This window comes from Urocampus carinirostris, chromosome 6 (assembly GCF_059441175.1).
Source record: "Urocampus carinirostris isolate Australia breed hairy pipefish chromosome 6, RoL_Ucar_1.0, whole genome shotgun sequence".
Taxonomy (NCBI): Eukaryota; Metazoa; Chordata; class Actinopteri; order Syngnathiformes; family Syngnathidae; genus Urocampus; species Urocampus carinirostris.
The window spans coordinates 14,872,003-14,884,054 of NC_142354.1; the positions used below are offsets into that span (position 1 = coordinate 14,872,003).

General features: G+C 41.8%; 1 protein-coding gene across 1 annotated transcript in view; it reads left to right on the plus strand.

The window, feature by feature from the left end:
* The window catches only part of slc2a9l2 (solute carrier family 2 member 9, like 2), a 167,521-nt gene that overhangs the window by 73,099 nt on the left and 82,370 nt on the right, over positions 1-12,052 (plus strand). Inside the window, exon 9 of the mRNA XM_088338018.1 lies at positions 1,796-1,906. Coding sequence (XP_088194144.1) covers positions 1,796-1,906 — 111 coding nt within the window. The remainder of the gene's footprint in view (positions 1-1,795; positions 1,907-12,052) is intronic.

Here is a 12,052-nt window from a genome sequence, read left to right on the forward strand (position 1 = left end):
AGGACCCTCAGCAACTATTTTAAGTTTATGCCTAAGTTTGTGACTGTCAGCCACACTTTTAGCACCTCTACCTACCTGACCGTCTGCTGCATCATGCCTGTCAAGCAGAAAAGAGGGCCAAATCTATGCCTCATCTCATTAGCTGCACCGCTTATCCTCAGTAGGGTCGCGGGGGTGCTGGAGCCCATCCCAGCAATCATCAGGCAGTGGGCAGGGGACACCCTGAACTGGTTGCCAGCCAATCACAGGACTTTATTACTGATTATGTTTATTACTGACTATACTTATAAAATATTGTGTAACAGGTCGTATTTTAAATCTTTAGTCTACTCTCTCTCTCTCTCTCTCTCTCTCTCGCTCTCTCTCTCTCTCCTTCCTTCACTAACTCCCGTCTCTATCCAGCTCTCTCTTTCTCACGCACACCGTCTCCCTGTTTCTCTCTCTATCCCTTTCACATTCTCGCTCTTTCGCTTTTTTCATCTCTTAGTCTTTCAATCTCCTTTGCTCTCGCTTAAATTCTGCTTGTCTCTCTTGGTCTCCCTCTCTCTCTGTCTCTCTCTCTCTTTCTGACTCCTTCTCTCTTTCGCTCTATCCCATTCACACTCTTGCTTTTTTTCGCCTCTTAGTCTTTCTATCTCATTTGCTCTCACTCAAATTATCCTTCCATTAAACTACTATGCTACTCTCTTGTGTTTTCTCTCTCTTTCTCTGTCTCTCTTGTGTTTTCTCTCTCTCTCTCTCTCTCTCTCTCTCTCTCTCTCTCTCTCTCTCTCTCTCTCTCACACACACACACTCTTTCTCTCTCTCTCTTGGTCTCTTTTTATCCTCTCAGATTATTTCAGATTCTGTTTTTTTAAGCTTTTCTTCTTTCTATCCCTCTCACTCTCCCTCGCTCTCTTGACTCTTTTTGTCTTCATTTCTTGGTCTTTTTATTCATTTCTTTAGCTCACTCTCTCACTATCTCTCTGATTTTCTTTTGATCTCCCCCCTTTCTCTCTCACTCTTTCTTGCTGTTTCTTGCTTGATTTTTCTTACTCTCTTTTTCTGTTACTCCCTCAATCTTTTGTCCTCTCTCTGGCTCATTCTTTCTCTCCTTTGCGCTCCATCTCCTTTCTCTTTCACTCAATCCTTTTCTCTCTACCACTCTATATTTATTTTCTCTTGCCCTCTCTCTCCCTCCCTCTCTGTTTTTCCCACTCTCACACTCGTTTCTCTTTTTCTTGCCCCGCTGTTTTGCTCCTTAACCCCTTCCCTTTCTTCTCTCTTTTCTCCCCACCAATTCACTCTCTCTTTCTTTAAACTTTTTCTATCCTCTCTCTTTTTCCCCTTCGTCTCTTTCTCTCTCTTTTACTCTCACCTACTCTCTCTTTTTAATTAACAGTGATCGACGCATACCACCCAACAAAAGGTTTTTCACAGCGTTTAAAAAAAAGTCATTTCTCCTGTCATTGGACGAACTGTAATAAGAAAATGATAAAGGCCCTGGCCTTTGGCCCTCTTTTAACAGGAAATTCAAGATTAAATGGTCTTTTTAAAAGCCTCTCAAAAACTTGGCCCATTCTTAAAATCTGTCCATTGTTTTAATAACAACTTAGAGAGTAGCTTCATTTACAAATTCTTAACAAATCCTCATGAGACGACTCACCCCAAAATGAGTTTCCTTCAAGTACCGTCGCTGTCATTTAAAGCTTTCTTACGAGACAATATAAAACAGTATTTTATTTAGGATCCTTTAATTCCCGTTTGAAAGCAAGTCTGTACTTCAACCAGGACCTTATTGCCTTTCCTTTAACAGATCTGGTACTACACCAACGGGATTTTACGAGAGGCAGGCTTTGCTGAAGATATCCTCCCGTATATAACACTCAGCACGGGCGCAATAGAGACTTTTTCCGCCGTCATCTCTGTGAGTATTGCCACTTTACCCTTCGTTTTAAATATTTTTTTAGGATTTTATTTAGCATTTAGCATTTGTATGGACATGTTAAACAGCATTTGTGATATATGTAACCTGTGGGAAGGGTTACCTTTCCGTGATGCGGAATCATTTTATCACTTTCCTCCTCCACCATAATGTGTTCTTAGTCGTTGATGTCACGGTGGCCCATTGCCCTCACTTGGCCCCGCCCGTTTGGTGCCAGCTGTGGCTCGTTGCCTGATTGGCTTCCCTCCTATTTAAGCTCAGTGCTCTCACTGTCCGGTATCCTGCTTGTGTATCCTGTCCGGTTTCGATCCTGTCTATCTTGAGCTATTTGATATCTGACTCCAGTCTCCGTGTCGGCTTTGATCCCGTCTATCTCGTCCTGTTTGATATCTGACTACAGTCTCCAGTGTCAAGTATCGATCCCGTCTGCCTCGTCCTGTCTGATATCTTGCTACAGTCTCCGATATCCGATACCGATCCCATATGTCTCATTCTTTCAGATAACTTGCGTCAGAATCCGGTATCGATCCCGTATGTCTCGTCCTGTCTGATATCTGACTCCAGTCTCAGTGTCTGGTATCGATCCCGTCTGTCTTGTCCTGTCTAATATCTTGCCACAGTCTCCGGTATCTGATATCAATCCCGTCTGTCTCTTTCTGTCCGCTGACTTACATCAGCATCCGGCATCCATCCCGTCTGTCTCGTCCTGTCTGATATCTGACTCCAGTCTCCAGTATCCGGTATCGACCCCATCTCTCTGGTATCTTCTCGTGTATCTGGTATCGATCCTGTCTGTCTCGTCCTGTCCGGTATCGACCCTAATTGTCCGGTATCTACTCGTGTATCTGGTATTGATCTCATTGGCCTCTGGCTCCCGTTTTTTCCACGCCGTACTTCTGTCTTACATCTTCCGTCCAGCGATCGACGAATCACTGCCGTTTGTGTTCACGACTGCCCCATTGCCGTAAAATAAAGCTTGTGTGAAAACGTTACGCATCTGGGTCCTCCTCCTTTTCGGGATCTGACAGTTGGTTGAGTACCGAAATTCTTTCCCCATGGGAAACAATCGTAAGTATTTTAATCCGTTCCACCCATACAAAAAGTACTTAAAATATGAAGAAAACATATATCTAAACAACATTCAAGACTGTGAATGTGTACATGATATATAATAAACATAAAAAAGAAGAAATAAAAACTATTTTATATCGGTTACATACCTTCGAACAGGGGTGTGATGGCATACAGGAATGGGTGTGGGAAGGTTACTGCTTAGCGTTCCTCTTCTCTTTTAATGAAAAACCTGTCAATTCTTCCTCTTGAACTATTATTCTAAAGTGCGACATGGAATTGTCATTAAAAATGTTTACTGCACGGTTTGCTACAGCTGTATCCGGGTGATTTTTTTCAACTAGGAAAAAAATAATTTCGAAAATAACGTACCCCTTCACTCGGTCCGGATGAAATGCTAAAGCTAGGCTAACTGGCACCGCCGAGTGCATCTCGGCGCCACTTGACTCCACTCTTTACACGCCAAATCTTATTCGATTCGACTAATTTCAGCTATTTTAGGTTGGGCCCCAAATTCCGTGTCGAGCATCAATTTTTTGCGCACATTTTTTGGTTGAACACGGATTTGGTTGGCATTGAGGCGGTTGGGTACCAGTGTATTTACTGATGGCCTCATTGTTTTTGTTTTGTTATAATTAGACTGAGCTCATTATTCATCCATTCACTTTATTTCACAACTTTATGTCAAATATACTATATTACATACATACAGCACAGATCAAATTTCTCTTTTTCTTTCTCTCCCCCATTGTGAAAGCAGGCAATAGAAAAGACACAATAGTCAAGTCAAGTCATGTTTTTTTGTGACGCGCTTAATGACAAGGAGTCTCAAAGGGCTGCACAGACCACAGATTATTGCAAACCACAAACACCATCCCCTGATTTAAAACCTACATGAGCGCAGAGAACAACTCAAAAAACCTCAACATGAGGAAAATGAAGAAACCTCGAGAAGGGAGTGCACATGAGGCAATCCCCCTTCCAAGATGACCAGGCTGCAACAGATGTTGCCATAACAAATAATACACAGATACTGTCAAAGTGAAATATAGGTCATTCATATGCTAAAGAACATAAGTGTGTTTTAAGCCTAGATTTAAACAGCTGAGGTTGCAAATCGATTCCTCTGCACCGGGGCCCTAATGGAGAACGCACTCTGCAAACCAGCTGATCTCTTCTTGGCTCTTGGGATCACTAATGGACCAGCATTTTTAATTGATATTTCGGTCATTTCAGGGTTAAGGCGCAAGAAGTTAAGTGACAACTGTCTTTTGATCTCAGTACAATACATACAGCTCCGTGTTCTTGGGTGAAAGGCGCCCACCCCGAGATTTCTGTCTTTACTTCTTCCGTCCAGCGATCGCTGAATCACTGCCATTTGAAAAATGAGCCTTGGTCGAGTCATACCTAAGACTTACAACATTGGTACTCATTGCCTCCTTGTTTGGCGCTCGGCATTAGGGATTGGAATTTAAGAGTTTGGTCATCTAAGGATTCTCAATGAGATTTTGCTATAAATCAGTTTGGTTGAGCGAGGGGGCTGGGAATCCCCTCCTCTGTATCAATCTCCCAGAAAGAGTCAAAAATGTAAATGTGTTCTTGACTCTAGCCACCTCCCACTAGGGGGATATGGCTCCGGTATACATATATATATATATATATATATATATATATATATATATATAAATTTGTATAGCCGGAATCTAAAGAGAGCAGTTTTGCATTGATCTAGCAGAATACCAAAGTGTGGGAGGGTGTAGAGAGTTCAGTTTCCTTACAGCCTGATAGAAGTAGCTGTCCTTGAGCCTGCTGGTTCTGGATCTTAGACTCTGCAGTCTTTTCCTTTATGACAGCAGGTTGATAAGGCTGTGATAGGGGGTGAATGGGGTCACCTGCAATCCTGGTGGCTTTGCGCGTGAGGCGGGAGTTGTAGATGTCAATGTAGATATCAATCTATAAAGGAAAATCTTGGGTTGGCAAGAATCTTGAAAAGAAGACTTGAAAATACCTTCAAGAAGAAGGTTGGAGTGGCAGGTCTTGGAGTGGATGATCTTGGAATGACGAGGGAACTGCAGAAGAAAGTCGTGGGAGAAGAAGCTCGTTGTCTTGGAGGGTGAATGTCTTGAGGAATTAAAACGATTCAGAAACGTGAGGTGGAAGCCCAGATTATTTATGGTGGAGGTTTGCTATTTGTCTGATTGGAAGCACCTAGGAGCACCTGAGCAGAGGTATTATGAGGGTGTGATGCTGCCATCTGTTAGAGAAGGGGAGCGACTGAAGGCACCAAACCATGGCAGATTGTCTACATTCTTATGGTTACGGGTACCCAGAAAAAAAAACCAGCATAATTCTGGGGGAAAAATGGGGAAGTTTGATCTCTTTGAGTCTCTTTAGTTCTTTTTCTTCCTTGTGCTTTTCAGAACTCAATTTCCGTTGCACGACACCATACAATGACATCTAGTGGTTAGATAATGCTCACTGTACCTTTTAATTGGTGTTCACCGTTTTCAAGATAGTCATTGCGTGAAAACTACACCTTTATTTTGTAGTTTTTTGTAAGTCAACCCAACTTTATACTCATTTGGATCCTTGGTTATCCATTTTATTTTTATCAACCTTACCAACTAGTACCTCCTGAAAAGTCTGCTTTTACTACTCATTGCACTATTCTTGGACCAGTCTCCAAGCACGTGACGGTTCACGGAACCCCTAACTGCCTGCGTTGTTAGGGCACCAATAAGGACGCTACTCTGGACAGCTTTCTGTTGACGGTCCCTGCCCTGTTCTTATGTTGAGGCAAAGTTGGCACCAGTCCATTCTTTGATGTTGTCCGGCCCAGTTCTTTTTCAGTCTTCCTCTTCTCCTGCCCCCTTGGACTGTACCCTGGAAAACTATCTTGGTCAGTCCTGATGATCTTGTGACGTGACCATACCACTGAAGTTTCTGTTTGTGCACAGTTGTCAACAGTTTTTGGTATGGTCCGATATGCCCTCTGATGGTGTTGCACACCCTTTCGTTTGTCACATGGGCTAAGTAGCTGATGCCTAGAAGTCTCTTGAAGTGTCACATCTCCATGGCCTGGATTTTCTTTTCCAGTTTTGCTGTAAGAGTCCATAGCTCACAAGCGTAGAGGAAGATGGAAGAAACCAGTGCTTGCAAGAATCTGATATTTGATTTCACTGCTATGTTCTTGTCCCTCCAGATGAGTTTAAGTGTGGCAAGTGCGCTTGTGGTTGGAGCTATCCTTGCCATGATTTCTGGTTCTGACCCCTCTTTTGACACGACAGCTCCAAGATATTTAATTGGTGACAGGTTTAGGCTTGTAGCGCTTTATGTTGATGTTTGTGGTTTGTTGTCTTCATCCATGTTGATTTTTATCCCATACCGGGTTGATAGATTGTCTAAGCGATCGAGCAGATCTCTGAGTTCCTGTTTTTCTCCTGCCAATTTGGCAATATCAGTAGTAAAACAGAGGTTGGTGAGCTTGTGTTCCCCAATACTGAATGTAACTTTATGTTGGTCCAGAGCTTCGATCATGATCCTCACCAGGGAGATGTCGAATAAAGTTGGAGAGAAAATGAAGCTTTTTTTCAACCTGACTGTGGTTTCAAACCCCACTTCAATGGCTTTTTTTATCAGTACCGCACTCTTGGCATTAGCATACGGCTGTTTAATGGTCTGAGCTCTATGCTTTTGCATGATGGCCTATAAAGTGGCTCGCCATAGTCAAACGCCTCCTTGAAATCAAGAAAATATGATAGAGGTTTCTCTGGTGTTGTTGAAACTTCTCCCATAAGATGCACGGATAAAAAATCTGTTCTGAGCTGCTCATTCCCTCCCTGTAACCTGGCTGTTCTTCAGCTAGGATGTTTTCAGCCACTAGTTTCAGTCTGTTTAGTTGGACCTTTAGAATAACTTTACTTGCATGACTATTGAGACTGATGGTTCTGTAGTCAGAGGATAGATGGCGGTTTACTTTCTTGATGGCATCATTTCAAACGATTCTGTCAATTTGGATTGCCACTGTCCTGTCTACCAGATCTTTTTGCAAAACTTCAAGGTGTCAAGCACTACCTTATAGATATGTTAACCAATTTATCCTGACATTCTTTTATCTTGTTTTTCTCTTTTGAGTATTTTTTGTTACTCTGGAGTGCCAGGCCTAATCTCTTGCCTCGGACTCTGATTGGCTCCCTGTCATTTTGTAAACCCCCGTCTTTCTCTCACCTGTTTTCAGTCCGTCTGCGAACTTCAGTTCACGCTAGGCAAGCTATTTGACCCTGACACATTCCTGTTCTGTCCCCCGTCTGTTTACCGGCTTCAACCCATTTTCTGATCTCGACCACGTTTTTTGCTCTCCTCTCCCGGCTACTGACCTGTTTTTTTCCGCTCCATCACTCGCCACGGAAATACCACTTACGCGCCTGAGCAACCTGCTCCCTGCGACCAGCGATCTCCGTGTGTGCAATCCTTTCCCTTCTTCCCAATAAAACTGAGAGAAACGTACGCAAGTGGGTCCTGTCTCTGTTCTGGTCCTGACACAATGTTTACTACCTTGTTATCATTGACCATACAAACTATTCATTTCAATTCAACTGATTGGTAATTAATCCAGAATGTATGACACTTTTCTAGTTTTCTACACAGTCCTGTATTTTATTTTGTGTTTATTCCCAATTAGCATGGCCACCATGTCACGGCTCTGAAAATCCCCCGCTAAGACCTGCTGCAAGACGAGAGATTGTTAACTTGTGCTCCAAGTCGCTAACGACACCCTCAAGGCGCTCGTCACATTTTCAGAACGGCGTGAAGACGTGTCTGAGTGTACTACTGACGCATTTAAATTCAATTTCCATCGGTTTGCAATCCTGCTGACATCGCGGATGCAAATTTATATCCTAAAAAATCGGACCGGTGAATCGTCGAAAGAGAAAGCCACACCGTCGCGTTTCTGTAGCTATGAAATAAAACACGACATGTGGTCTTCTACTAACAAGCTTTCTTTTAATGAACCAAGAATTACCGAGGCAGGGATAATATTTTGACTGATCAATCTTTTAGTTGAGTGAATCTTTGATAATAAGCTCGGTTTTCATAGATACCGCATTATAATTTCATACCTGTCAACTCCCACGGCTCCATGCCCTTACAAGCTGTCGTATTTTCCCTTACAAAATACAAAAAAAAATAACACCATATATTTTTTCAAAGGTGTTTATTTATGTAGTTCAACAGGTTATATTGTACATGTGTTATATCATATACATTGTTAATTAACATTCTGTTGTGAGATACTGGGTTGCTCGACATGAATGAGGTTTATTATAAAAAAGGTTCAAAAATGAAGTCGCTTGGACGTTCACTGTAGAAGGAAAAAATACATGCAAATATAATTAAGTAGAATGATACATTTTCTTATTCAAATTATTGATTCATTTTCTGCATTAAATTATTGTTGGTAATATACTGATTAAAGGGATGACCACAAACCTGTCTTTTTTCATTTTCTCATTTTATACTTCCTTTTTTCCCCAACTTCTTTATACAACATAATAATTCGTAATATAATGCATCACAGCAAGTGAGCCGTTTGAGAGCCGGCTCTCTTTAATGAGTTGAGCCGAAAAAGCCGGTTCTTCAAAAAGAGATAGACTTCCTTTCACTACACAACTACCACATGGATGCAATGGGAAATCCCCAGGCGGCAGAGGCATTCGCACAGTAGCATCAAACCGCTCGCTTCGTTTGTAACGAAAATAAACGATACCGAGATAGAGGCTTCCGCGGCGAACTCATTTGACTTGATTGATTTGTCGTTTCGACATAGTCGGTGTATACCGGACGGTACCCATCATTGACAAATTTGCGTTTTTCCGTACAGATTTTCTCGTACGTTGTACACGTCTTAAAATGCATAATAAACGTACAGGTTGACAGGTATGTAATTTCCTTCACTAAACTTCAATGAACAACCTGTGGGTTCAGGTCCTTTTCCATAATTATGTCTGTGTGTGTATAGTAGTTAAAGAAAGGCAAGAACGGACACAGTTTGTTGCCCCTGAACTACCATAAAAAAACGTCAATATATTGAAAAGCAAGTTTGTAGATGTTAAGCATGGAGAATAGAAAAAGGACCCTGCGATTTTATATGAGCTTAAACAAGGGATTTTTCTTCCCCCGGCACATTTGCGCTCGAGCATGAAAACAGATTTTACAATTTGTGGCAGACTCGTGTGGTGGACTTAAAAAAATGGGGACCCTGATACTGGAGTAAACTTTATATATTAGATTCCCTGGATACAAACCGTAGTGTTCCGGATACAAACATTCAGTTGAGAAAATAATACGTGGTGAATACTACTTGTGTGCAATATATGTGTATTGGATTAAATTAAATTATAAATTAATATGCTGGTTTGAAGTGACCCAAACTGGTCAGTTGAAGTAGCTTGTGGCTGCAGTGTAGGTAGAGCAGAGAGCGGCAGTGGCTTGAAAATGAAAGAGATTTAAAAACTTTTACATGCGAGGATTGTCATGCCCTTTTTGTTACTCTAATCGCTCCCTTTTCCTTATAATATTCCCGATCATCAATTGGTCACGGCCAAGCAACTTAACGAGGGTGGAGATTCTTATGCCTTCTTTGTCGTTCTTATCGCAAGCTTTGTTTCCATTGTTATCGCTTTTCTCTACAGCATCACTGCAAGCCGTAGAGAAAAAAAATACAGTACTAAAAAATATAGTATTTCATCAACGAATAAAGTCTTAATGAAGCATGGCATTGTGGGGGGGGAATTTAGCCAATAGCATACCTGTATTTTCACATGCCGTGACGTCAACCGATAGCAAAGTTTTCCCTCTAATTATTTTTTGTTGCTGTCGTATAAAGTGGAAAATGCCTAAAAGAGAGTCAAAAGAATACATTTTCTCCAACAGCGTATGTAATATGTAAGCTATTACTGTGCTGAAAGTCTTTAGATGTAGAGTGAGGCACGCCTTTCTCTTGCCTCATGGCAGAGGGCTACAGTGAGACCAAAGATTCTGATTTGGCACACGCCTCTGTCAGGACCAGAACGGAAATAGGACCCACTCGCGTAACATTTCTCAGAGTTTGATTGGGAAGAAGTGAAAGGATTGTACACATGATCCAGTGATCGTGGGGAGCAGGTGGCTCTGAACGCGGAAGTGGGACTTCCGTGGCGAGCAATGGCAGTGTCGGAGGCGGAAAAAACAGGTCAGTAGCCGGGATAGAAGAGCAAAAACGTGGTCGGGATTGGAAACAAGTCGAAATCCAGGAAAGGAGAGGAAAAATGGTCAAGATCAAAAACTGATCTTTATTCGGGATGGGAGAACAGACGTGGTCGAGATCAAATTATGTCCTTATTCGGGACGGGAGAGCAGACGTGGTCGAGATCAAAACAGATCGTAGAGGGAGACAAACAGGAGCAAAAAACGGGACAGGCGGTAAAGGGCTTGCCGTGTAAAAACATAGATTCGCAGACGGACCGACAATAGGGGACTTACAGGACAGAGTTTAAATACTGACAGGGATCCAATCGGTCAACAAGCTGCAGCTGGCACCACACGGGCGGGACCAATTGGGCGCCATGGCAATGGTAACAACTTCAGCCCCAAACAATAGAACTAGTGATAGTATTAGCAAGCTAACAGCACGTCTAGAAATCCAGTATTGTTTTTTTTAATTGCATGGCTTTTTTCATAATCTTTTAAGTCTTTTGTTTGAAAAGAGAAACATTCAACGTATTACTGTGCTTAGCGTCTTCAGATGTAGAGTGAGGCACCCAATTCTCTTGCCTCATGGTAGAGGACTATAGTAAGACCAAGGATTCTGACACACACCTCAACTCCAAACAATAAAATTAGAGATTATATTAGCTAACTAACAGCAAGCCCTCCAGTAATTAGTTTGTAAGAGCAAATATTTTTTTTTAATAGAGCATTACCTAACTAATGATGTTTTATTTTAAAGGAACCATAGGTAAAGTATTACAATGCTCAGCGTCTGCGGGTGCAAAGTGATAGTATTAGAAAGCTAACAGCAAGAGTGAGGCACACAATTCTACTGCCTCATTCTAAAGCAGGCGCTCATAGACTTTTTTATAAGTTAAGGTAAAACAAAAAACATTTATTTCTATGCGACAGTTCACCTATTACATCTTTCTTGCCCTGCCAATCGAATGATGAATACAATTTGGGTTTATTGATTTGTAAATCTGACTGTGCCTCACCAGACACAAATCTCCCCTTAGTCACTGGTAGAGTTATATTTAGCCTTGGCATTTTTTTCATTTATCAGGCTTCCCGCAAATTCTTGAAAAGTCTCAAATGTCATGATTACTGATGTGAAGCACATGTGCCCGCTCCTTTGGCGCCAACTGCCTCGGACTCTGATTGGCTCCCTGTCACTATTTAAACCCACATCTATCTGTCACCTGTTGTCAGTCCGTCTGCGAACCTCAGTGTACTTAGGCAAGCTTTTTCAACCCTGACTCCCACCTGCTTTTGCTCCCGTGTGTTTCCCGACTTCGACCCGTTTTTTGATCGTGACCACGTCTACTCTGCTCTCCTGGCTTTTGACTTGTTTCTGATCCCGACAGCGTTCTTTGCTCTCCTGCCCCGGCTACTGACCCGTTTTTTTCACGTTCCCGACACCGAGCGACCTGCTTCCCACATCCAGCGTTCACCAAATCTTGGGTGCAACCCTTTCCTTTCTTCTAATAAAACTGAGAGAAAAGTAACACAAGTGGGTCCTGTCCCCGTTCTGGTCGTGACATTCAAAGGCATTGGATTCACTATTCTTAAAATAAGACCTTAATAAGAATTAAAATCAAATTTTTATAAGTCTTAAAAATATGAATATATATAAAATGATTTATATTTGTTTGAACTAAATAGATTGAGTAAAAAAAGTCATTTTTAATGCATCATGTCTAAATGCTTCTTTGGAATTACTGGTTATGTGCCAGTTTTGACTGAGGATCCATGATGTACTCAAAATACAACCTTTTTCGTTATTGTTTTCTATGTATAAAACTGTGG